Source organism: Geotrypetes seraphini, chromosome 8, assembly GCF_902459505.1.
Source record: "Geotrypetes seraphini chromosome 8, aGeoSer1.1, whole genome shotgun sequence".
NCBI lineage: Eukaryota > Metazoa > Chordata > Amphibia > Gymnophiona > Dermophiidae > Geotrypetes > Geotrypetes seraphini.
Window position 1 is genome coordinate 152,047,820 of NC_047091.1, and position 26,375 is coordinate 152,074,194.

The 26,375-nt window shown below is 39.3% G+C and overlaps 1 protein-coding gene and 1 pseudogene across 2 annotated transcripts in view; one reads left to right on the plus strand and one right to left on the minus strand.

The window, feature by feature from the left end:
• DNAH10 (dynein axonemal heavy chain 10) overlaps nucleotides 1–26,375 on the minus strand; it is a 543,078-nt gene that overhangs the window by 28,640 nt on the left and 488,063 nt on the right. For both annotated transcript variants that reach the window (XM_033954155.1, XM_033954154.1), the window contains 2 exons: nucleotides 25,788–25,997; nucleotides 3,581–3,676 (listed from right to left, as the gene is read on the minus strand). In XM_033954155.1, coding sequence (XP_033810046.1) covers nucleotides 3,581–3,676; nucleotides 25,788–25,997 — 306 coding nt within the window. The remainder of the gene's footprint in view (nucleotides 1–3,580; nucleotides 3,677–25,787; nucleotides 25,998–26,375) is intronic.
• Nucleotides 9,269–16,263, plus strand: LOC117364815 (annotated as a pseudogene).

The window sequence follows — 26,375 nt, forward strand, 5'->3', positions numbered from 1 at the left end:
GAACTCACTGTGCTTCCAGTACATCAAATCCTTCAAGACCTGCAGCTCTCCAATTGGCAGAAATCTCAATCAGTTTCCACAGTCTTAAAGAATCTGGTAATTTGTTCCAAATTTCCACAAATTTAAATGACAAAGTTTTGCTGAGTTTCCCGGCACATTTAAGTCCTCTAGAAGATGGAAATGATAATTTATAAATTGTTGTAATCCTTGAATGACAGGATCTGATAGCATTCCAGCATAGAGGGAATGAAGGATCAAATATTTAATTTAAAAATGACACATGCACACTTAAACTGTATCCTATGACAAAATGGGAGCCAATGAAGCTTTCTTAACAATGGGGACACATGATCGTACTTTCTCTTTCCAAAGATAAGTTTGGCCGCTGTATTTTGTATTAGCTGCAGTCAATCTAAGCTGCCCTGTTTAATACCCAAATATACAAAATTACAATAATCCAGCTGAGCAAGCACAGTGAACGGTACCAATAATGTATAATGTTCCTGATAAAATAATGTAAAGATTAAAGAACCTCCCTCACCCCAAGGAGTCTACAAAGTTTAGGGGAAAGAGATGAAGTCCAACTCCAGACTTGAGAAAATTCAAAAAGAAAATCTATGACTTAAGATTTTAAAGTGTTAAACGGACAAGCCCTCAGTCACACAGCAACCCTGCTTCACCTATGAATCTGAGGGTCATTGAGCAGTGCGGTTCCTGAAGAAGGGGGTGTTCACCCCCGAAACGGAGTCCATTGGACGAAGACTTTGTTTGCTGCTTGTTGATCAGTACCTCTACCACACACGGAGAAGCTAAGTTCTTTCAGACTGTGTTGTTTTGAGCTTGGCTAGATTTGGACACTTACTTTCCTGCTTGGCCCCCAGCTTAGGGGAAAGAGATGAATTCTATCTTCACTTTGATAGTGTGTGTTTTTTCCATTTGAGTTTTTCACACATTGCACTTTATAGGCACTTGAAATATTATTCGGAGCAAGCCCGGGGATGTTTCGCAGTTAACACCTTTCTGGGTGTAAACCCGCGACAGCTTTTCCCTGGAGATTCCAGAGGTTGCTGTGTGACTGAGGGCTTGTCCGTTTAACACTTTAAAATCTTAAGTCATAGATTTTCTTTTTGAATTTTCTCAAGTCTGGAGTTGGACTTCATCTCTTTCCCCTAAACTTTGTAGACTCCTTGGGGTGAGGGAGGTTCTTTAATCTTTACCTTGTTTTTGTACCTCCTCGATTAAGGGGTTCTACTTTTGTCCCCTGATAAAATAATGACATAACTTTTCTCAACATACGCAAACTGAAAAAACATTTCTTTGCTAAGGAGTTTATCTGATCATTAAAAGTAAGGGAGGAGTCCAATATAATGCCCAAAACTCTGGAGGAGAAATCTAGTTGTAATGAGATACCTGACTTCAGTAGAACAGCAGGAAGAATTTCTAATCTAGGCCCAAACCAAAGTAATTTGGTTTTTGACGCATTTAATTTCATTTGGATGGAATTAGCCCACCTCTGAAGCTTGGAGATGCAACTATCTATGCCTGTAGCCAGGTCGCAAAGATCATGGTTAACTTCCAATAATAGGATGAATATATCATCCGCATAAGTATATACAGTCAAACCTCGGTTTGCGAGTAACACGGTTTGCGAGTGTTTTACAAGACGAGCAAAACACTCAGCAAACTTTTGTTTTGCAAACCGAGAACCGCCTCGATAAACGAGCACTTACAGCTGCAGGCAATGTCACTTCAGGGGGATGCCTCTTCCGTCCGCTGGCCAGCCTTCCCACTGGGTGCCTTCCGCACCATGTTGGAGAGCTTCTGAGCCCACGCAGCTGAGTTCCATCCCACCTGCCCGTTGCGTATGATCACGCACAACGTCGATGATTGATGTTGTGCGTGATCATACGCAACGTGCAGGTAGGACGGCACTCAGCTGCGTGGGCTCAGAGGCTCTCCAACATGGTGCGGAAGGCACCTGATGTGGAAGGCTGGCCGGCGGACGGAAGAGGCATCCCCCCGAAGCAGCACTGTGTGGATTCAGGGGTTCGTCAGAGGCATCCCCCCTAAGCGGCAGTGTGTGCTATTAGGGATTTGTCAGAGGCATCCCTCCGAAGCAGCGCTGCGTTGGCAGTAGCTGGTGGACGGAGGAGATGTTTCCTTGAGGCGGCGCTGCAACTCCCAGCACCTGACAGGTACACACCCCTGGGCCACCCCTCGCCACCTCGGTACCTTTTGGGTTGTGGAACAAATTGTCAACGTTGCCATTATGGCCTATGGGGAAAGTTGTTTTGATATACGAGTACTTTGGATTACGAGCATGCTTCTGGAACGAATTATGCTCATAAACCAAGGTACCACTGTATATTCTCTATAGACGAGAGACAAAAGTTTTTTAATGGTCCATCTATATATTTAAAATCGGATGTATCTGTGTGTGTGAAACCCCCTTCCCACCCACCCCCCCCCCCACAGTATTTTTTCCCAGATAGTAAGTGATATATATACCAAGTTTAATTGAAATCTGTCCATGCATTTCAGAGTTACGCTAGAACATACATACATATTGTGACAGGAAAGCCCCCTGTCACTGGCTTAAAACCAGCTTTAAACCCTGCTACTAAAGCAAATGTTTTTCACGGCACATTATAATTGAAATTATAAAATTGCAAAACTAACACACACACCCCCTTTCTCAAAACTGCGCAAGAGGTTTTTAGCACCAGCCAGCACGCTGAATGCTCTGTCGATACTCGAGAAGCAAACATATATTTTATCATCAACCAGCTATAGTCGTTCTTTTTTTTTTAAATTTAATTTCTGTCAGAGCTTTGTTGCTTTGTTGCTCAAGTTAGGACAACTACTGCATAAATAATAAAACTAAATTATTTACCATTAATTTTCAAGGACCAATCACACCAAAGAATGATGCTTGTCTGGGCGGTTGTATCCTTATGCACACAGATGTTCATAACATTGACAGACTCTTGTGCATACGACGTACATGTCATCTATTCTAGTGTATGCTTAAGGGAATTTTAAAAAATAAAGTAAAATATTTGGATGTTAAGAATTGTGGCCCTGGCCGTTGGAGAAAATTCCAGGCCATTTGGTCTCCAGTTTGGGATAGATTGTCCCATGCAGCCTGAAGTGCTCTTTTGAATTTTTGACACTGGAGTGCTTGGGGTGGGGGGTATGGTGCAGGGGGGGTGATGGTGGGTGCTGCTCTGTTTTATTGTTGGGTTCATTTAGTCTCTGCGAAGAAACCACGCGGTAGACTCTTTTATCCTGAGTTTTGGTTTATGGTTATACTTGTTTTCAGAGTGTTGTATGTTTTATTTTGTATACAAATTTCTAAATAAAAATATTTACAAAAAATAAAAAAATAAAGTAAAATTCTGGAATCTCTTGTGGCACACCTGGAATCTCTTCAGGGCTTTAGACATTCTTCACCTAAAGCTCATTAATTTTGATACGTTTGATTAAAATGAATATTCAGTGAAAATCCATATATTCCCTGATTTCAATTACCCATCTGTCTCATCCAGAATGATTTTAATAAAATTTAACTTGTCTTTACCTCACCAACAAGATATTTAAGACTGCCCCAAGGAATTCTGATGTCATTTTGCTCATAAGCTTTTGTCAGATATGTGTTCAGAATTTCCATGCAGACCTAAAACAATGACCAGATTAAATCAGAACAAGCTTTTCATGTTGCACATAATATCAATTAAGAAAAATTAATTACATATAGATTTTGTCCCTCTGACCAGTCCACTGTGATAATCATATCCATCCAACTTCTCTTTTATTGTCACATTCGCCATGTCAGCTACATATCTTTTCCAAAATTAGGGCTGGGGTTCAAACTTCCAGAAGTAGACTACAGTGAACCTAGTTGCATGGCTAACTAAATACATGATTAACTTTCTAACTTTAATAGAGGTCATTAATCCTCAAAAACTTTCTAACTTTAATAGAGGTCATTAATCCTCAAAAACCCAACAGACAAAACAATAAGCTAAAAATTAACCCATACTCTTGTGGTTACTCTACTTCTATTAAGAAAGAAAAGAACATTATATCTTACCTGCTAATCTTACCTGTTTTCTTTCCTTTAGTCTCATCAGACCAGCTCAAAACCTGTGGGTGTTGTATCCACCGACCAGGTAATAGAGACAGAAAACAAAATAGTTCCATGCAATATGCCCCTTAAGGGCACAGTAGAGGTACAGTTCAGTATTTCAACTGAAAGCAATGTGCAGGTTGAGTTAACAAATAGAATATAGTAGAGCTAGCATTTTATTATTCAGCAATAACCAAGGATTAACCTGCTAGCTGAAGAGAATTCAGTAAAGCTAGAATATTGTAGTTAAAGGATTGTAAAACATTAACCCGTTGGCTGAAGAAAATTTAGTAAAGCTACCGTATTACAATGATATGACTGTTGAAGATCAATCTGTTGGTCCAAGAAAATGGAAAAAAGTCAACATATCAAAATTAAATAATTGTAGAGGGTTAACCTGCTGGCTAAAGATAATATAGTAAACTAGCCTATGAAGATTAAAGGATCATAGAATGCCAAACCTCTAGCTGAATGTAGTTAGCTAGCATATTCCATTCAAATAAATAAAGAAGGTCAAGCTGTTGGCCAATAAACTGTTGGGAAATCCATGGTCCAAATCTACCAATAACGAGAAAGACACACCCATTTAGAAGAAGTAAAGATAGCAATGCCATACCCAATGCCAGAAAATTATGAAAAAGAAAGAGAATGAAATTAGGATGCCCATAAGTGCTAAAAGAGCCATAAGCAAAAAAGGACAAAAAGTCCCAAATATGTAAGAACTTTTCAACTATATAACTGTTGCAAAATTAAGCTGTTAGAAGTCCCAAAAGAAGAGCTGAAAAGAGAAGATTAAAGTTTTCATTACAGGCAGAACTGTGGTCTGTAGGAAGAAGGACATTCAAGATATTAAGATGCTAAAATCAAGACAGGCAGCAGGCTGGAATTATTCAAGGAATATCCAGTTTCTCCAACTAGAATATCAATCTGTTTGTTAGACACCAGTAATTCTGTACAATAAGTTGACATATGCACCTATGAAATCACTTGAATTTAGATACCTGAAATGAATCATAAGAATATAGCTGGGGGTAATATAACCTGTATGGCATTCAGGTAGACTGACATAAAATGAGTAAACAAATTCCAATCTGAAGGAAGATGCTAAGGAACTGTTACAGTGAATCTGGCTTCAGAAGGGGAAACTTGCTAGGGCAAATCAAAAATAAAATTAAAGGAGAAATTAGGTCCTTACATACTAATTTTCTTTCTTTTAGTCTCTCCAGACCAGCACAGAAATAGATGGGTTTACGCTCCTCTGCCAGCAGGTGGAGACCTAGACACTAACTTTTGACTACAGTATAAGTAATGTAATGTAATTTATTTCTTATATACCGCTACATCCGTTAGGTTCTAAGCGGTTTACAGAAAATATACATTAAGATTAGAAATAAGAAAGGTACTTGAAAAATTCCCTTACTGTCCCGAAGGCTCACAATCTAACTAAAGTACCTGGAGGGTAATAGAGAAGTGAAAAGTAGAGTTAGAAGAAAAATAAAAATAGAATAAACATTTTAACAAGACAGCATTGATCTAAATACTTTGGAAGATAGAAGAGAGGAGAGAAAGGAATAGAAGCAGAAGGGGGAGCCGTTGAACAGTAGAATTCTGGAGAAATTTAAATGATAGAAATAGAACAAAACAAAGACAAAAGGCAAAACAATAGATAAGATTAAAGATAAATCATAAGCTGGAAAGAAAAATAAAATAAAACTTTGTTTTCAATCCACGGTTTCAGCGTCAGTGATGAAGTGGAGCAAGTGCAGTCCCTATTACAATCTGTCTTTACGAATAGCCAAGCAGAAATCAACTAGGCTGAACAAGAACATACAATTCCACATTCACATGGAGAAGACTAAGGAATAGTCCCAAATTGGACCAGAAAACACTGTTGGATATTGATTAAAACAAGAACCTGTCAGAACACCCCACAGTTCACCAGCTAAACTAGTCAAACCAAATGTTGCTGCTCTTTAAACTCCCCCCAAACAACCAAAAACAACCAAATCCCGCAGAAAAAAAACACTCTTTGTGAAAATACTGAACAAAATGACCAGGCGAAGTCTGTGCCAGTTTGGAGGGACTAAAAGAAAGAAAATTAACAGGTAAGGACCTAATTTCTCCTTCCTTAGCATCCCTCCAGACCAGCACAGAAGTGGACGGGATGTACCAAAGCAGTATCAATCATGGGTGGGACTCCCGAAGGGCTGCCACAAGCACACGTTCACCAAACAATGCAGCCTGACGTGTCTGAATATCCACACGGTAGTGCCAAACAAATGAATGGAGAGAAGACCAAACCACATCGTTACAGATATCCACCAGAGCTACAAGCGAAAATGCAGCCCAAGAAGCTGCTTGACCCCGAGTGGAACGAGCTTTGATAAATTTCAGAACATGCTTCTGTTGGAGAAGGTACGCTGAAACGATAACCTCCTTGATCTAGCCTTGGAAGCACCGTCCCCTTTACAAGAACCCACTAAGAGGACAAAAGGACGTTCCAACTTACAGAACTCCTGGGTCCACTGAACATAAGAGCTAAGGATCCTATGGATATCCAACTTGTGCAACTGCCTCTGCCCCAATGAGCCCTCCCGTTTACCCAAGCCTGAAAGAACCAAGGACTGGACACCATGAAATGGAGAGACCACCTTTGGAAGAAAGGAGGGGACCTGTCACAGCACAACCCACTCCCTAGAGAACATGAAGGGAGGTCTACCCGAAAAAAGACTTGCAGCACCGAAACACATCTCACAGAAGAAAGGGCCACCAAGAAAACTGCCTTAAGAGTAAGATTTTTCAATGTACCACTGCCGAGAGGCTCAAACAGAGGATGCATGAGCATGGAAAAGACTAGGAGGAGATCCCAGGCAGGAACCGACAACCGAACTGATGGCCAGATCAGTTTTGCAACTCTCAAGAACTGAACCACATCCAGAGAGGAGGCCAAGTGCTTACCAAGCAAAAGCCTGCGAACAGAAGACAAAACAGCAATCTGTACCTGAAAACTAGGTAAGGCCTTGCTCTGGTCCATCCTATTGAAAACTCCAGAATGTGAAGCAAAGCATCCCGAAGGGGAACCACGCCACGCGCAGAACACCATTTCTCAAAAATACACTAACCACGGACATAAGTCTAAGGGGTAGAAATTCTTCGAGACTCTAAGAAAGTGAAGGTCGCTTTATCTGAAAATTCCTTTTTCCTTAAGCAAGCCCTTTCAAGAGCCAAGCCATAAGACAAAAAGGACCCAGATCGAACTTTGTAAAGGGACCCGAAGTCAGAAGATCGGGCGAGAGGGGCAGTAGAAGAGGATCTACCACTAGCAGATGAACCAGAATCGCATACCACGGGTGCTTGAGCCAGTCCAAAGCCACAAGAATATACTGCCTATCAAGATTATCTTCTTTTTTTCCAATTCTTTATTCACATTTTTTAAAAACTTACAATAAGTGTAACAGCATTTATAGCATTTTAAACTCCAATACAACACTTAATATTCTGTTAAAATCCATATCAGAAATTAACCCCCTCCCCCCTAATCAATTACATTCTTTAAATTCAAGAAAACCTACCATAAACCCCATTCCTATATACCTTCCCTCCCCCTTCCCCCCCCTGGATGTGCATTTTTAAGGGGAAATATAATATTCAATCATTACAATATTTTGTTAATGGCTCCCAAATCTCCTGAAATTTTCTATCAAGATTATCTAAGGGTTTTACAATCAGGTACTCAAGCATTTTCCCTATCTGTCCCGGTGGGCTCACAAACTATCTAACATACCTGGGGCTATGGAGGACTGCAGGTGGCATGATGGGCAATTCAAAGAAGAAGAACACTGCCCACTGGAGGTCACAGAGGAAAGACATACAGCAGGCCTTCCATCGGCCAAGCCTGCACCAGAGCATCCAGTCCCTCAGCCTGACAATCCCTGCGCCGACTGAAAAACCTCAACGCTTTGGCATCGATACTTGAGGCCATGAGATCCATGATCGGCCAACCCCTAGACTGAACCATCAACTTGAAGGCTTCCAGCCCGAGACATCACTCGCCAGGATCCAGTGCATGACAACTGAGAAAATCCGCCTGGACATTGTCCACACCAGCAATGTAGAAAGCCAAGATGTCCCAAAGATGAGCCTCCGCCCATTCCATAAACAGAGAGGTTTACAGCACCACCAGAAGACTCTTGGTGCTCCCCTGATGATCGACATAGGCCACCGCTGTGGCAATGTCTGAGAGGACTCAAACTGACTTGCCCTCCAGCCAGGACTGGAATTCCACCAATGCTAGTTGAATGGCTCTGGTCTTGAAGAGGCCTGGTTTGGTGCATAGTATGCAGAAGCGTTAGCAGGACGTTGCAGAGACCTCCCTAGTTCTGATCAGAGGGTCTTATATACATGCAAACACCTTTAAAACTTTGAAAAAGTCAGGATAATAAACAAAAGATCAGGAAACCGATATATAGCATAGGAAAAGGGGAATTCATTATTTGTGTACGGTGTTAGGTGGGCCAGAATCATAGAGGAAATCAGGTAAAGAACTCTAATGACTCCATTTTGGGGGCAGTGACTTTCTGTTTTTTCTTTATTCTCTTTGTTCAGTTATTCCCACCTTGAGCCTCGTGGGCCTAATTAATAACAGAGGTGCTAGAGCTGGGTTTACTGGGCATAGAAGAATAGCTTTCTTGTATTAAGTATGAATGAAATATATTGTGTTGTGTGTGAATGGGGCTCCGAATGAATGATGTGTGAAAGATGTGAAAGAATGGTATGTACTGTGACCAGGCAGATCAGGGCTCTGCCAAGGTCCCAGTCAAACCAAGCAAAAAAGTAAAAGTAAAACCCAGGAAAGAAAATTTCAGGATTTTCAAGGAGGTTAGTTTGAGAGATAATGCCAGTGGCCACCAGGAGGAGCCAGATTTATCTGAAAATGAAGGGAGTGAGTTTTGTCCTAGTCACCACCAGGGGAGCTCAAGAGGTCCCAGGTCTTCTGCTGACACCATCAGAACAGGACACGCCCCTAGGGTAGATAAGCCTGCAGTGGCATTCAAACAAGCAAGCCGGTTAGGGAGGAAGTTTAGGCCTTGCCTCCTTAGGGATCCTGCCGGGCCAAACAGGGGCAACAGGCCACAACCCATGGAGCTGACTGAGGCTGAACAGACTGAAGATGTGCCCCACATGAATGAAGAGCCTATGGACTTCCAAGAGGCTTGGGCTGGCTGTGAATGCAATTTTCCTGAACCAATGCAGGTGGACTTGGCTTTAAGCCACAAACGGTGAGTGAGGTTCCTTTGGAACTGTTTGTGTGCTGTTTTTTTTTTTCTTTTCTCTTGAATGTTGGTTTTGAGAGAAGGCTTAGAGAGAGTGGGGAGAGGTTTTGCTTCCACCTTGGGAGGGAATTTGAAAGCCTATCTGAAGGCCTTTGTTTTGGCAAAACCTATTGCTCTCTCCTGTTCCTGGCAGACATCTTCTGTTGCCAGAGGCTTTTCTTGATTTTCTTTGCTGACTGAGAATTGAGGAAACTTGTATGCTGAACTTTATTTTTGGATTTGATAAAATACCTGCTTTGAAGCAGGCAATGCTAGCTCTCTATAGAGCTGGGGTCTCAGGAGCTAATTGAGACTTAATAAGCAGAAGAAGAAAGTTTGAACCTGATTGTGCATTGCTTTATTTTCTTGCCCATTTTGGCAGGTTTTTTTTTCTTCTTCTTGAATGTGGTGAGGAACCCTGACTAATGTAACAAAGTTTGAGGAATTACTTACCTGCCTTAAGAGTTGAGTAAACTGAACTATTGCTCTAAGCAACCCTGTTGTTGGGACTTTATTTTTGAGTTTAATTTTTGAGTGCTGTTGAAGAGTCCGGTCCTGCAGGGTGACTCCATGCCGGGTCACACGCTAATGCACTGTATGTTGTAACCACCAGGATTTCTACTGAGCCCTGCCCTGGGCTATAGTGGTGGTCACAGTACTTAACTTCCAATATTTTATATATTTTAAACCTGAAGAAACTCTTAAGGAGAAATCTTGAGGCAACATCTGGAAATAGTTAGAATCAGAAACGCTATCCCAGTCTTCAGCATTGGAAGGGGTCTGGGGTTTTCTGAGTCTGTGTGAAACTTGAAACTGCCAGTTTTTCAGAGCAGGGGGAACAGCCCCTTCTTTCTATGGTGCTGATAGAGACAAGAACTTTTCAGCAGTTTTGGATTCAAAGTTTCTTTGGATATGTAATAATGCATATGGATATGTAATAATGTATATTCAGAAATGAATGTAAACAAAAATATGAGTTCTGAAACTTTTATTTCATGTTAAAAGGAAGTTATTTGTCCAAATTTAAGGACAGCCTCTGTTAATGGATTGGTTGACAAGTAATGATGTCATGCAGGACAAAAGGTACATATTGGGGAGCAACGAATTATCGGGTTGAGATCTTTGTCAGAAAGGCCAGCGTTTGGCATCTGTAAAGACCTCCCAGATGACGCATCTAATCTTTTGATAATTCATTATGGCAATTAATAAACATAATAACTATTTTAATAAAACTGGCGTCATGTGTCATTTTCCATGTACTTTTTACATACCTAGAGCAAAGCTAGCAGCTTAATTAGCACCCACACAGGTACTGCTGCTTAAGAGTGTGCTTGTGTCCAATTACCCTGCTCAGTCTCCAGAACATTGATCGACCAGATGCCTCCATCAGCAAGCAGCATCCCTGAGCCAAGCAACTGAGGAGACTGGCGTTCATGAGAAGCACCGTCCACTGGGGCTGATTGAGACTCACCCCTGAAGCAGATTGGAAGACAGGGGCTACCAGCGTAGACTGCACACAACTAATCCCCAGAGCAGAACCACAGATCGTGAATCTGTGGCAACCAACCGCCGAAGAAGCACATAATGAATAGGACTTATGTGAGCCCGAGCCCACCATGGACCCCAAGACCTACAGAAAGTCTTGCATCAACAGACATCGTCAATCCATCAGAGAGCAAATCTGCATCTACAATTTGCACACCTTGGCCTCTGGAAAGAAAATTCTTCCCAAGCTGGTGTCAAAAAGAACGCTGAGATACTTCAAGTGCTGAGATGGAAGCAACTGGCTTTTGGACCAGCCCAGGGACTGCAGAAACTCCACAACCCAAGCCGTGACCCAGGAACTCTCCTGCAACGACTTTGCTCAAAGCAGCAAATTGTCCCAATATGGATGTACCAGAATGCCCTCCTTGCATAATACCACTGCCACCAGAACTAGACTGTTGGTGACGATGTGCAGCACCGTAGCTGGACCAAAGGGAAGCGCTCAAAACTGATAATTCCCAGCTTCCCGGTGGTCCACAATCCCGAATCTGCCAGACTACCGGCAGATGAGGAAATTCCAGTGTAGGTGGGAGTGGTGCACACGCGAAGGGAAGCCTTTCACTCCAACATCCGAAGCCGGGTCCCCCTAAGAGGCAGCTTGAACATTTCGTGCACCTGCCAGCAGGGCCGGATTAAAGGATAGGCCCAGTAGGCATGGCCTAGGGCCTGAAATGGGCAGGGGGGCCCACTGGTGTGATGCTTTAGGGCCATTTTGGTGTCTCCCTCAACATCGCTGGATTGGCCAGCAGGGGCGTCGGGCCCGGGCCCGGGCCTGGGCTTTGGCCCCCCCCCCACATCATCACCCCAACAAACTTACCTCCAGCAGCATTAGCAGCCGCAGGACTCTAAACAGGCTGCTTCGCGGCCTTCTGCTGGTGATTTCCTCTGCCGCGTCTTTGATGGCGTCATCAGTGACATGACAGAGGGAATCCTCAGCAAATCTCGTGGTGCTGGGCCGCCCTCCTCCCTCCCCAGCCCGGCGAATGGTGACTGTGCACAGAGAGAGCTGAGAGAGGGAGGGAAGAGCCGCACGAAAGCAGCAACATTAGCAGCAGCAAACACCCTTCCCAGACCAGACCCACTGTCTCCTCCTTCTACCCTTGCTCCATGCCTGAGCGGATCTCACAGTCCTAACATGGCCAATACTGCTTCACTGACGACTACCAGCTTTACGAGGAGCTCGGCAAGGGGTCCTTCTCTGTAGTGTGCAGACGTGTGAAGAAAAGCACCGCCCAAGAATATGCTGCAAAAATTATCAACACCAAAAAAGCTGTCTTCCAGAGACCATCAGAAATTGGAATGTGAAGCCCGGATCTGTCGAATTTTGAAACACCCAAACATTGTGCGACTTCATAACAGTATTTCTGAGGAAGGTTTCCACTACCTCGTCTTTGACCTGGTCACTGGTGGGGAGTTTGAAGACATTGTGGCCAGGGAGTATTACAGTGAAGCAGATACCAGTCACTGCATCCACCAGATTTTGGAGAGCGTGAATCACATTCACCAGCATGACATTGCACACAGGGATCTGAAGCCAGAGAACTTGCTACTGGCAAGCATATCCAAGGGTGCCGCAGTGAAACTGGCTGATTTCGGGCTGGCCACAGAAGTTTAGGGGGACCAATAGGCCTGGTTTGGATTTGAGGTCCTATGAAAAGATCCCTATGGAAAACCTGTGGCCATTTCGGCATGTGGGGTGATTTTATATATGTTACTAATGGGCTACCCACCGTTTTGGGATGAAGATCAACATAAATTGTATCAACAGATCAAAGCAGGAGCATATGATTTCCCATCACCTGAGTGGGACACAGTGACTCCAGAAGCAAAGAACTTAAATCAACCAGATGCTAACAATAAATCCTGAAAAGCAAATCACAGCTGATCAGACTCTCAGGCACCATGGGTCTGTCAGCGTTCTACTATGGCCTCCATGATGCACAAACAAGAGACTGTAAAATGTCGGAAAAGTTCAATGCCAGAAGAAAGCTGAAGGGTGCAATCCTCACAACTATGTTGGTGTCCTGGAATTTCTCAGCTGCCAAGAGTCTATTGAACAAGAAGACAGATGGAATAAAGGAACCACAAACAACTGTTGTTCACAATGCAACTGATGGTATTAAGGGGGTCAACCGAGAGAATCAACACCACCACTGAGGATGAAGATGTGAAAGTGGGCAAAAAGGAGATTATCAAGATAACTGAACAGCTGATAGAAGCCATCAACAACCGAGAGAGAAAGAGATAATGGTTACTGCGGATGGGCAGACTAGATGTGCCATTTGGCCTTTATCTGCCATCTTGTTTCTATGACGTCAGGTCTTGGAGCACCCACTTAGGGGCTACACTGCCGACCGGGGACAGGGTGACAGAAGGAGGAAAGGGAGCAGAGGGGGAGAGAATTGCTGCACCCAACTGGAGGGAGAAAAAGAGGGGGGAATGAAGATGAGGGAAGGGAGAGAGAAAGAGATGCCAGGGCATAGAGCATGGGTGCCCAACACGTCGATCGCGATCGACCAGTAGCTCAGGAAGGTAACGCGAGTCGATCGCGGAGCCCATCCCGGGCTCCGTGATAGACTCGTGTTGCCGTCCAGATCTACCGTGCCGATCAGCCTTCCTCTCCAGTGTTCTCTCTAGGGCCTTTTAGCTGGTGAACATTTAAAAAAACCCCAAAAAAACCCGGCTTGGAGATTTCAGCCCGTAGCGAACTTATGCTCCGTGGCTCTAACGTGTGCGTGCCGGCTTCCCTTCTCTTCCCTCCGAAACCGGAAGTTATGTCCAGGGGGGGAGGGAGAAAGGATGCCGGCACGCACATGTTGAGAGCCCTGAAGCAAGCGTTCGCTATGGGCTAAGGCGGGAGACAGGTTAGTGAAGCATTTGCTCTTCTTGCTGTCAGGTCCTGCCTACTTTCTGTTTCCGCGAAGGCAGGACCCGGTAACATTTCCCCCAATAGGTCGATCGCGATCTTGGGCCAATCAGCCTTCCTCTCCCTGACGGCAGAATTGACGTCGGAGAGAGGAATGCTGGTTGGCCGAAGCAGGGAGAGCTTGGGGCCTGTTATTGGTGGCGTTTGGGTCCTGGTCCCCGATGGCAATGGCAGTGGCAGAGGCTTGGGGGAGGGCAGGGAGAAAGAAAGAAGGGCAGGCAGGGAGACAGAAGGAAAGAAGAGAAACAGAAAAAAAAGAAAGGGAGGCAGAGAGAAAGAAAGGGCAGGGAGAGAGGAAAGAAAAGTTGGGGGAGGGAACGAGGTCTGGAGGAGAGGAAGCATACAGGCTAAAAGAAGGGAAGAAAGATTGGATGCACAGTCAGAAGAAGAAAGTGCAACCAGAGACTCATGAAATCACCAGACAAGGTAGGAAAAATGATTTTATTTTAAATTTAGTGATCAAAATGTGTCTGAATTTATATCTGCTGTCTATATTTTACACTAAGGTCCCCTTTTATTAAACCACAATAGAGTTTTTTAGCGCAGGGAGCCTATGAGTGTCGAGAGCAGCGCTGGGCATTCAGCGCAGCTCCCTGCGCTCTAAAAACTGCTATCGTGGTTTAGTAAAAAGGGAGGGGGGTATATTTGTCTATTTTTGTAGGGTTGTTACTGAGGTGATAGTGCATAGAGTCATCTGCTTTGACCTCTTTGAAAAACCCTGGAATAGGAATGATAATTAACATTTTCTATGCGTACAGTGTGCATTGTGTTTTTTTTTAATTTTATTGTTGGTAGATCATTTTGACTTGGTCATTTTAAAAGTAGCTCGCAAGCCCAAAAAGTGTGGGCACCCCTGGCATAGAGGGAGAGAGGGAGGGAGAGATGTCAGGGAAGGAGGAAGTTATGCCAGACCAAGGGGAAAGGAAGGAGGAAATGTCAGAGCATGGAGGGGAAGGGAGACATGGAAGAAAAGGAAAGGAGAGAGATACCAGGGAATCAGGGAAGGGACAGAAATACCAGAGCATAGGGGAGGGGGGTGACAGAGAGAGAAAAATGGAGAGGGGCAGAGCTGAAATCAATCATGTACAAAGGAGAGATGGGGCACAGGATAGATAGTTCATGGAAGGAGCATAAAAAGAGGGAAGATGCCAAATGGAACGGGGAGAGGGGGGAAGTAGATGAAAGGGCACACAGTGGATGGAAGGTGCTAATGGTGCATTGAAGAGGACAGATGCTGGCTAGAAAGAAGAGAGTGAAGACAAGATGATTAAAGCAGAAACAACAAAAGGGAGAAAAAATATTTTTTTGTTACTTTAGAATAAAATAGTATTGTAGTTGTATTGATAAAACTTTTATAAACAGAAAATAAGGTAATCTTTTTATTTGACTAATTTTAATACTTTTTACTAACTTTTAGAGACCAATATCCTCTTTCTCAGGTCAGGACAGTATAATGTAAGAGCAGTATACTATATTGACCTGAAGAAGGAGGCTATGGCCTCTGAAAGTTAGGGCCTCTTCTATCAAACTGCACTAGCAGTTTGTAGCACGGTGAGCCATGCTGAATGGTCCACGCAGCTCCTGACGCTCATAGAGTTCCTATGAGCGTCGGGAGCAGTGCGAGCTATTCAGTGCGGCTCTCTGCGCTAGAAACTGCTAGCGCAGTTTGATAGAAGAGGTCCTTAATTGAAAAATGGATTAGTCCCATAAAATGATATAATCTTATTTTCAATTTTTGTTTTATTTCTATTTGTTAATTTGTAAAGTGGTGATTGTTTGTCAGTTTCTTCAAATTTACATCTGCTATATTTATATTTTGCAGAGTATTAGGGGGCTATGTGTCATTGTTTCTGTGGTGCTTCACTGTATGCAGTTTGGCTTCTTGGCAGTTCAGTTTAACTTTTCTTTTTATAAATTCTTTATTAATTTTCATATTTTACATCAAGTGCACAAAATATTGAATTACAACAAATCATTGCTGGCATTGTAATCTGGATATAGGGACTTTAGATCATCTTTTGTTCTATTGTCCCCATATCTTAGCCTTTTGGAACTCAATCTGGGATCAAGTAAATTGTTTATTGGAAAATCACGTAGCATTAACTTATGATACTGTACTTTTTGGTATGTCTATGAGAAAAAAGAGTTGGATATCAATGTGTAATAACAAACTTTTATTGATTTTGACCGGAGTAGCCATTCAACATATTACTAATAACTGGAAAGACCATAGTAGGCTCAATTTTAAATTTTGGTGGAATTCAGTTTGCCACATATACAGAATGGAAAGATCAATAGCGGTGCAAAATGGAAATTATAAAAACTTCATTAAAATTTGGGAACCATTAACGTCCTTTTGTCATGATTGATGCCATTTTCCTAATATTTCTATATTTAATATGTAAGATAAGAGTGGGGTGGGGGGAGGGTTTCTATTATATGAAAAATAAAAATTACTAAAAGGATTTCAGGATGGGAGAGGGAGGGTTATATTTACAACTATAAGTTATAATGATAAGATGTACAAGTGGTTAAATCTATGTTGTTGTGTTGCAATTTTTGTACACTTGATGAAAGTTTTAAAATGAATAAAGAATTATAAAAAAAAAAAAAAGAATTACAACAAATCAGTTTAACTTTTCAATTTTTAGTTTGTGATTACTTATTCCATACTGGGTGAGAGTGTATCTGTGTTCTGTATTTATGAAAGACATGGTTTTCTGTTAGCGTTGACTAGCCTTGTTTGGCGAAATGCATTGGGCATGGTTCTTGGGAGCACCTTGAATAAACCTGATTTGAATCTCCTTATTTTCTGCCGATCTTCTTTTGTTTCAGTTGGATTCTTTGGTGGACTGCTTGCCTTGTTGTTTCGTTACAAGTTAACATACAAGGAGTGGAACGTACTAGAGGAGTTACAGATTTGGTTGTTTATACATACGTATGGGTTACAGTTGGTTGACATAGAGTGAGGCAGTTGAGAGGTTATTAATATAGACTTATATTTCGGATAGTATTACTGCTTTACAATATATTGAACACTTTTATGTAAAGTCCTGGGTAAGTAGATGGGAAGGGAAGGAAGGAGGATTTGTTCAGAGATGTTTGGGAGGGTTACATAGAAGAAAAACTGTGCATTGGTATGCTAATCCTTGTTTGTTTTGAAAAAAAAAAATAATACAAGTGGAAATAAAGAAGTAATGAAGAAAACAGATAAATGGGAGCGGGGCAGGGGCAGAGTGTGGGTGAGGCAGGGGGCGGAGCAGGGCTAGGGGGGCCCAGTGTACTTGTGTGCCTAGGGGCCCTCGAAGAATTAATCCTGCTCTGCCTGCCAGCCGCATCCACTGCTCAGTGCCCACATAAAACACACTTGTTCTGCTTTTTTGAAGCAAATTGATTGATGTTCCGCAAGGCTTAAGAAGTGGTAGATGGGAAGGTACATAAATATTGTGGCTTATGATATCATAACCTGCATAGCCAAACTGTCATCAACAGAAAACATAACCCCCCTCCCCCAATATTCAAAGCTATTTAACAGGCCAGAAATGGCCACTAACCAGTTAAATAGCATCTAATTAGCTAACCCAAATATTAAGTGTGAGATAACCAGTTATTTCTGCTGAATATTCACAGTTAGCAACTAAAGGTTAACCATCTATATCATGCAATAACTGGCAATATTCAGAGCTAATCAGTTAAGTTTAGCAGCCAAATCAGGCCATGTATATAGCAGGCCTATTTTTGGCCACTATTAACTTTACTGGCTAGTGTTAAATATTGACTTAGCTGGTTAAGTTAGAGCCAGATTTTAAAAAAACCCAAAACAGATTCAATGTCAGTCACCAGAAACAGCCTGACACTGAATATCCAGGCTAACCACCGACTGTGGGGCTTAGCTGGGCTGCCTCCCCTAGTCTGAATATTGGCCCCAAAGAATATAAATGAGTGTGTAGTCCCAGATTGAAATCATCTGCACAGGTGAATCAGTCAGCCCAATCCAAATATGCAGTAACCCCAACAGCCACTAGAAAAAAAACTAGCAAATCACTCCCGTTTTTTAGCAAGACCAATAACTGCCTCACTCTGAGAAGGAAAAGTTAGCAGAAGAGATGCCTCCCCTTGGTACAGTGCCACACCATTTTGATATCATAAGTAAGAAAAAGTATACTTACTATTTCCCAAAGACAAATCTTCTAGCTGCAAGAGTGAGAGTGGTGGGGGACATAGGGAGAGGAGGAAAGGGATTACTTCAAGAATTCCCATCTGGCTCATGAGATTTCTAGTGACTCATGATATTTCATATTCAACTGGCATCCAGTTCATAAACTGGTCCAGGAGTTGGCCTCAGATAATCCCTTATACATCCTGAAGCAGAACTTTGACCCTCAAACATCCCCTTCTGGGGAAAGGGGGAATGAAAGAAAAGAGAATCTTCCAAGTATTTTGCAGACAATTGTATTCTGGTTCAGCCTATTAATAAGCTCAGAAGCACAACAGGCCTATCCAGTCCCAGGACCTGCATAGTGTACCATCATCATCCATTGGAGATAGAAAAATACTGAAAATCTATGCCTGCACAGAGCCCGAAAGAAGCAAGTCACGTGGAACTATTCTTTTTCTCTGTCTCCACTTACTGGTCAGCAGACACGACACCCTCAGATTCTAGAATGATCTGGTAAAGATATTAAGGAAATGCTCATGTACAGTATATCCATTATCTCCAGGATTCTATATATGGTGACTGAAGTTGCGGAAATACACTGCAGTTCCACCACAAACACAAAAGTGAGTGTAAAATACAGAACCCAGTAATAAATAACAGTGATTATAATCCTAAAACGAGGAAAAGATCCTAAATGCCTTAGTGTCCAAACAGGTTTTTAAAGACATGTATAATGGGGTCAGAAAAACCATGTTTGAAATAAAGAGCTCCTTTTACTAAGCTATGCTAGCGGTTTTAGCACACGCGCTAGACGCTAACGCCTCCATTGAGCTGGTATTGAGATTTTGGCATGTAGCGCAGGGTTAGCGCACGTGGCAATGTAGCGTAAGCTAAAAATGCTAGCACACCTTAGTAAAAGGAACCCGTGGTGTTTAGTTGGGTTTTTTAAAATCATTTTTTGGGGGACAATTAACAAAATATTGCAATGAGTAGATATCATTTTATATTATAGATACAATTTAAGGTAGAAGGGATGGGAGGGGGGAATTTGAATTTATTAAATGATTAGATTACTAGGAAAGATTATTTATGTGATATATTTGATTGATATAAGATTGGAAGGGTGGGAGGGATGGGATAAAAAAAATGTTATCTATTAATATCATAAATGATAGAATTTCAAAAGATGTATTCATTGACAAATGTTTTATATATATGTATTTGTTGTAAGATGAAAAATGAATAAAGATTTATATATAAAAATAAATAAAATCATTTTTCTAACATTCATTTCCAAAACCTTCTTAGCTTAGAGAGCATTTTTGTAATGGCCCTTTAAGAAACCATGAACATTGGTTATAGATCCCTGATGTTGCTCTTCTATTGTTCAGTCAGATGTGTGGAACAACACTGACAAACCCCGATTAGTTACATTCATGTCAGTATTTCTGTTATAAAGAACTGCCATTTTTTTTTTTTTAGAGTGGTTGTTCTCAATTGTAAATTAGGATTGGGACAAATGAGTGAGTATTTTAAAGCTGATGCCTGTAGCTGTCACATTGTTTCCTGAATTTCTACAGTGATACCGTTTCTTCCTTTGCATCAAGGTGGAAATGTTTTTAAATGTTGATTGCAATGTCAAAGCAGCACAGCATGGAGGATATCCCCTGCTGAAGCCCTGGAAGTGAAACGGACCGGCCTCTGTTGGGAGCAAGTTAAGTATCTGGCTGCATCTTTTTGATAATTATCTTTTTAAAACAAAGGCTGCACTTTTTTGATAATAATTGTTCCTTAGTAAAGCAAGCTATGAAGGTTTTGGAAATTAATGTTAGAAAAATGATTTTAAAAAATAACTAATGCTGGGTTTTACTAAACCACAGAAGAGCTCCTTACCACAGGACAGCAAGGTCCGTGCAATCTCCTTTCTCCTATCCTACTTATGCTCTCAATTTCCGCCGATTGTATAAAGTTACTCACTGTGAAACCGTGTAATTCACTGACCCTGTAATTTTCCTAGAACTATCACAAGATGTTCAATGATATACTCTGTAATTCGCTGTCTGTACAGTTTTTCTTCATTGTGAACCGCCTAGAAGTCGCAAGATTGTGGCGGTATATAAGAATAAAGTTATTATTATTATATATATTATTATTAAATGTTCCAGCGCTCAGAGGAATTGAATGAGCAACGGAGCATTTACCTCACTGGCTCGCAGTAAGAAGCTCTTTCACAGTTTAATAAAAAGAGCTCTAAGTACTTTATTTCAACAAGGTTTTTCTGACCTATGATAGTACCTTTGACTCCGTTTATATATATGTCTTACATAATTCTTTATTGATTTTCCATACTTCAAAAGTGCAATATATGAATATATAACACATAAAACATCAATTTAAGCACATCCACTTACAATTATATATATATAACCACTCATTTTCTCCCCCTCCCCCCACTCAATGATTATACAATAAAACAGTGACCTTTATTTGCCCAGTAACCTTACCCTCTTCATATTAATAATATCTTCCCACCCTTCCTCCCACCCCAAGTGTAACTACTCTAGGGTCAAATTAGGACAGAAATATCCCCCCTCCTATTTTGGATGTGTATAAAAGTAAACAAAACCTGACTTATAATCAGAGACTTGCTATAGAGAAGTAACATACAATGCCAAAGGACCCCAAACCAATTTAAGAATATTGTGCCCCAGACTTTCTGCATTCATTTTCTCATATCCATAGCTGGAAAACAGATTAGCCCACCAGAAAGGGAGATTCAGACGATCATAGTTTTTCCAGTTTCGGGTTATCATCTGCATGGCTATCCCAGTCATTATAAGAAAAAGACAGCATTTATATCTATCTAAGGGGGGGGGGGGGTTAACATGTAATAATGTTCCGCATATGACTGCCTCATACGTAAGTGGATTTGATGAATCTCCTATAATGTTAATTTTCCCCCATATTGACTTCCATATATGTCTTTAAAAACCTGTTTGGACACTGGAGCATTTGAGGTCTTTTCCTCATTTTAGGATTATCATCAGTGTTATTTAATACTGGGTTCTATATTTTACATTGACTAAAGCCGTGCACACAAATGTGGCCACAAGGTCACATTGTGCACACAACTTAATTATTTAATGAGCCAATTGGTGCTGATAATTGGCCACTAACGAACAATTACCAGCACTAACTGGCATTCATTAGAATTTACAAAAAAAGTCAAATTTCATCAAGCAATAATAAACTTCTATTGATTATGACAGGAGTCGTCATGCAACATATCACCAGTAAGTGGAAAAATTACAATAATCTTAGCTATACATTCTGGTGGAATTCGTTGTGCCACATTTACAAAATGGAAAGAACAATTGCTACGCAACACACAGGGGAAACAAATCCACAACAGATAGAATAATAGGGAAAAATGGAATTGTCCAATAAGAAAAGGTGCAAACAATAAAAATGTCTTTCAACTCATCTGAACAATCAGGTAATCCTTTATTCTTCCAAAAATACTCGACCCGACATGTACATGTTTCGGCCCTACGGCCTGCGTCAGGAGTCTATAGGCAATGTATAAAATCATATAGAGATATATGAAAACATATAAACACATTCAAATGTTATAAAATGTATTATAAAAGAAACAGCAATATTAATTAACCAATGCACACAACCATATATTTTAATACACCAATCATAAATATTAATCCACAAATATAAATGTATAAAAAATATATCATATAAAAGTATCATATAAAAATCATATATAACTTTAGAATAAACCATAAACAACATATAAATTTAAAATCGAGCATAAATTAGATATATCAAACAATGAAAGCATTATCCCTAAAGAAATTAATCAATATATTTTCACTTAAAAACTAAAAGTAAAACATGCTTGATTATGTGGAGAGAAAAGAGCTTTATTTAAAAAACAGAGCAATAAAAAGCCAAATAATATGTCTAAACACTTTATACTCAGTAACCATAAAATAATAAGAGTGTATCTAAATACTAGAAATAAATATATAAAGAATATATGCAAAAAAATAGATAAAATCACTAAAAGAGCAAATATCAATATTAAAAAACAAAAGACAATGTTAAAATAGAAAGTAATTAAACCAAAGAACACTAAACCAGCAGACGTCAATATAAAAAAGAAGGATATAAATGACTAGAGTAATAATGACAAGAACACTGCAGTACCTTAGAGATCTTTGGGTATATAAAAAACTTTGTACATGGACCACTCTAGAGGGCTGTATTTATCTAAAAAGGAAAAATACAACTACTGAAAAGTAGAACAAAATAATAAAAAATGTATAATATATAATATATAGTTGCCAATATAAAGTGCCACAATGCAATATACATAAATTAAGAGAAACCAAAATAGCGTTGTCTGAGTGCTGGCACAGACATTTGAAACATGCAAAGAAAAGTGCAGCAGCTCAAAAAGTATATATAGCAGGCAAATAGAAAATAACACAGCTCAATTTGTGTTGTGAAAGAAAAATGTATAGCAACATAGTGTCCCAAACGCTACTGAAAAAGAAACTAAAAGACCAAGTTTCAGACGAAACCAAAAATCAAAGACAAAGTAGAAAATTAGAAAAAAAGATGAAAAGAGAAACGCTTACCACGACGCCGTCATACAGATGCTGGCTGTAAAGTGATATCGAAAATGAACAGGTCGCAAAAAAGCAGTGAAGAAAAACGGAAAAAAACGTGATGACGTTAAAAACGTGATGACGTCATCGCTATCTATGGAGAAACATATAATGAAGCCAAAAGATGCTGTAAAGTCCTCAACAAGAGGAGAAAAAACAGGGCAAAATCAAATATAACCAACATACAATCATAAAAAAATATATATATATATATTTTTTGGGGAAAAAAATATATTATATAAGAAATACACAATGAAACTCGAACATAAGAGAAAATAAGTGATAATATATCATATATATAAAATATATAAAATATAATATATAAAATATAAAGAAAAAATAAAAATGAAAATAAAGATAAAAATAAAAAATGAATAATGAATATGAAAAATGAGACCGATAAAAATAAAAATAAAAATAGAAAATAAAAAATAAAAAATGCAAAAAATACTCATCATAAAAATATATAAAAAAATGTGTAGGGGGCTTATAAAAATGATCTCTGACAAATTCCTTTTAAAGGAGGAACAACGTTTTATACACAATTTTAATACCATCAGTCCACAAGGTCTTAACATGGAATTAGATTTGAGATCATTTTTATGAGCCCCCTACACATTTTTTTATATATTTTTATGATGAGTATTTTTTGCATTTTTTATTTTTTATTTTCTATTTTTATTTTTATTTTTATCGGTCTCATTTTTCATATTCATTATTCATTTTTTATTTTTATCTTTATTTTCATTTTTATTTTTTCTTTATATTTTTATATATTATATTTTATATATTTTATATATATGATATATTATCACTTATTTTCTCTTATGTTCGAGTTTCATTGTGTATTTCTTATATAATATATTTTTTTCCCCAAAAAATATATATATATATATTTTTTTATGATTGTATGTTGGTTATATTTGATTTTGCCCTGTTTTTTCTCCTCTTGTTGAGGACTTTACAGCATCTTTTGGCTTCATTATATGTTTCTCCATAGATAGCGATGACGTCATCACGTTTTTAACGTCATCACGTTTTTTTCCGTTTTTCTTCACTGCTTTTTTGCGACCTGTTCATTTTCGATATCACTTTACAGCCAGCATCTGTATGACGGCGTCGTGGTAAGCGTTTCTCTTTTCATCTTTTTTTCTAATTTTCTACTTTGTCTTTGATTTTTGGTTTCGTCTGAAACTTGGTCTTTTAGTTTCTTTTTCAGTAGCGTTTGGGACACTATGTTGCTATACATTTTTCTTTCACAACACAAATTGAGCTGTGTTATTTTCTATTTGCCTGCTATATATACTTTTTGAGCTGCTGCACTTTTCTTTGCATGTTTCAAATGTCTGTGCCAGCACTCAGACAACGCTATTTTGGTTTCTCTTAATTTATGTATATTGCATTGTGGCACTTTATATTGGCAACTATATATTATATATTATACATTTTTTATTATTTTGTTCTACTTTTCAGTAGTTGTATTTTTCCTTTTTAGATAAATACAGCCCTCTAGAGTGGTCCATGTACAAAGTTTTTTATATACCCAAAGATCTCTAAGGTACTGCAGTGTTCTTGTCATTATTACTCTAGTCATTTATATCCTTCTTTTTTATATTGACGTCTGCTGGTTTAGTGTTCTTTGGTTTAATTACTTTCTATTTTAACATTGTCTTTTGTTTTTTAATATTGATATTTGCTCTTTTAGTGATTTTATCTATTTTTTTGCATATATTCTTTATATATTTATTTCTAGTATTTAGATACACTCTTATTATTTTATGGTTACTGAGTATAAAGTGTTTAGACATATTATTTGGCTTTTTATTGCTCTGTTTTTTAAATAAAGCTCTTTTCTCTCCACATAATCAAGCATGTTTTACTTTTAGTTTTTAAGTGAAAATATATTGATTAATTTCTTTAGGGATAATGCTTTCATTGTTTGATATATCTAATTTATGCTCGATTTTAAATTTATATGTTGTTTATGGTTTATTCTAAAGTTATATATGATTTTTATATGATACTTTTATATGATATATTTTTTATACATTTATATTTGTGGATTAATATTTATGATTGGTGTATTAAAATATATGGTTGTGTGCATTGGTTAATTAATATTGCTGTTTCTTTTATAATACATTTTATAACATTTGAATGTGTTTATATGTTTTCATATATCTCTATATGATTTTATACATTGCCTATAGACTCCTGACGCAGGCCGTAGGGCCGAAACATGTACATGTCGGGTCGAGTATTTTTGGAAGAATAAAGGATTACCTGATTGTTCAGATGAGTTGAAAGACATTTTTATTGTTTGCACCTTTTCTTATTGGACAATTCCATTTTTCCCTATTATAAGAACAATTGCTATACAGAAAGGGAATTATAATAATTTTAAAAAGATTTGGGGGCCATTGATAAATTATTGTAATGATTAGACATCATTTTTCACTGACAGTATATTTATGCATAGGGGGAGGGAGGAAGGTATAAAGTTCTATTAAAGGTTTAATCAATAGATAAGAATACAATTTTTATATGATATTTTTGATTGAAATTTTTGTGGGTAGGGTGGGTGGAGAGGGAATAAATTTATGTATTTACGATGACAATAGAAAGAAATTCAAGTGATGTGTAAGTTTTAAATGATGTAATATTGTGTACTTGATGTAAGATGAAAAAATGAATAAAGAATTTAGAAAAAAAAAAGAATTTACACATGCAACTTTCTAATCATATTTTATAAAGTGGTGCATGTAAATTCTAATGTGCAGATCTGAAAAGGAGGTGTGGCCATAGAAGCAACATAGGCATGCCATTGGCTTCTTAAAAATTACACACACTGTAATAGAATATGCCTGATCTGTGCTGAATTTAGGTCCATGTTTTGGCATAACCACCTTCATCAAAGGTCCTATATGGCCATACAGTAAGATTAGATCTAAGTCATAAATTCTAAGAGGACATTTCTGAGCACCTATGCGACATATAGAGCTAAATTCAGCACTATACTATATTTCTATACCTGGAAATCTGATTCATTGAAATCATATGACACGTTCCAACCAATCTTTCCAAATTTTCTTCTTTCTTGGACCACAGCATGGAAAAATGCAAGCACGTAGACCAGCGATTTAAAAGCTGGATGAGGGCAATCATCAAGCACATCAGGTGAGATTTTGAAGTAGGTTGCCCTCATATTCAGCTTCAGACCATTAGGTGGTTCTGTCACAACCTACCAGAATGAACAGAGTTAACATTATCAATGAGGGTCTAACAAAATTAATCAAATTTTTTCATAGTCGCTGAACAGGTCAGAAATGGACCTCAGCAAATCAAGTAATTTATAGTATTTTACCACTTATAGTTCAAGTGGTTTACATACAGGTACTTAAGCATTTTTCCCTATCTGAACTGGCAGGCTCACACTCTATCTAACGTACCAGGGCCAATGGGGGATTAAGTGACTTGCCCAGAGTCACAAGGAGCAGCATGGGATTTGAACCCACAACCTCAGGGTGCTGAGACTGTAGCTCTAACCACTGTGCCACACACACCCCTGCTTTAGTTATTGATTATTAACTAGTACCAGCCCTGCATGGCCCACTGGAAC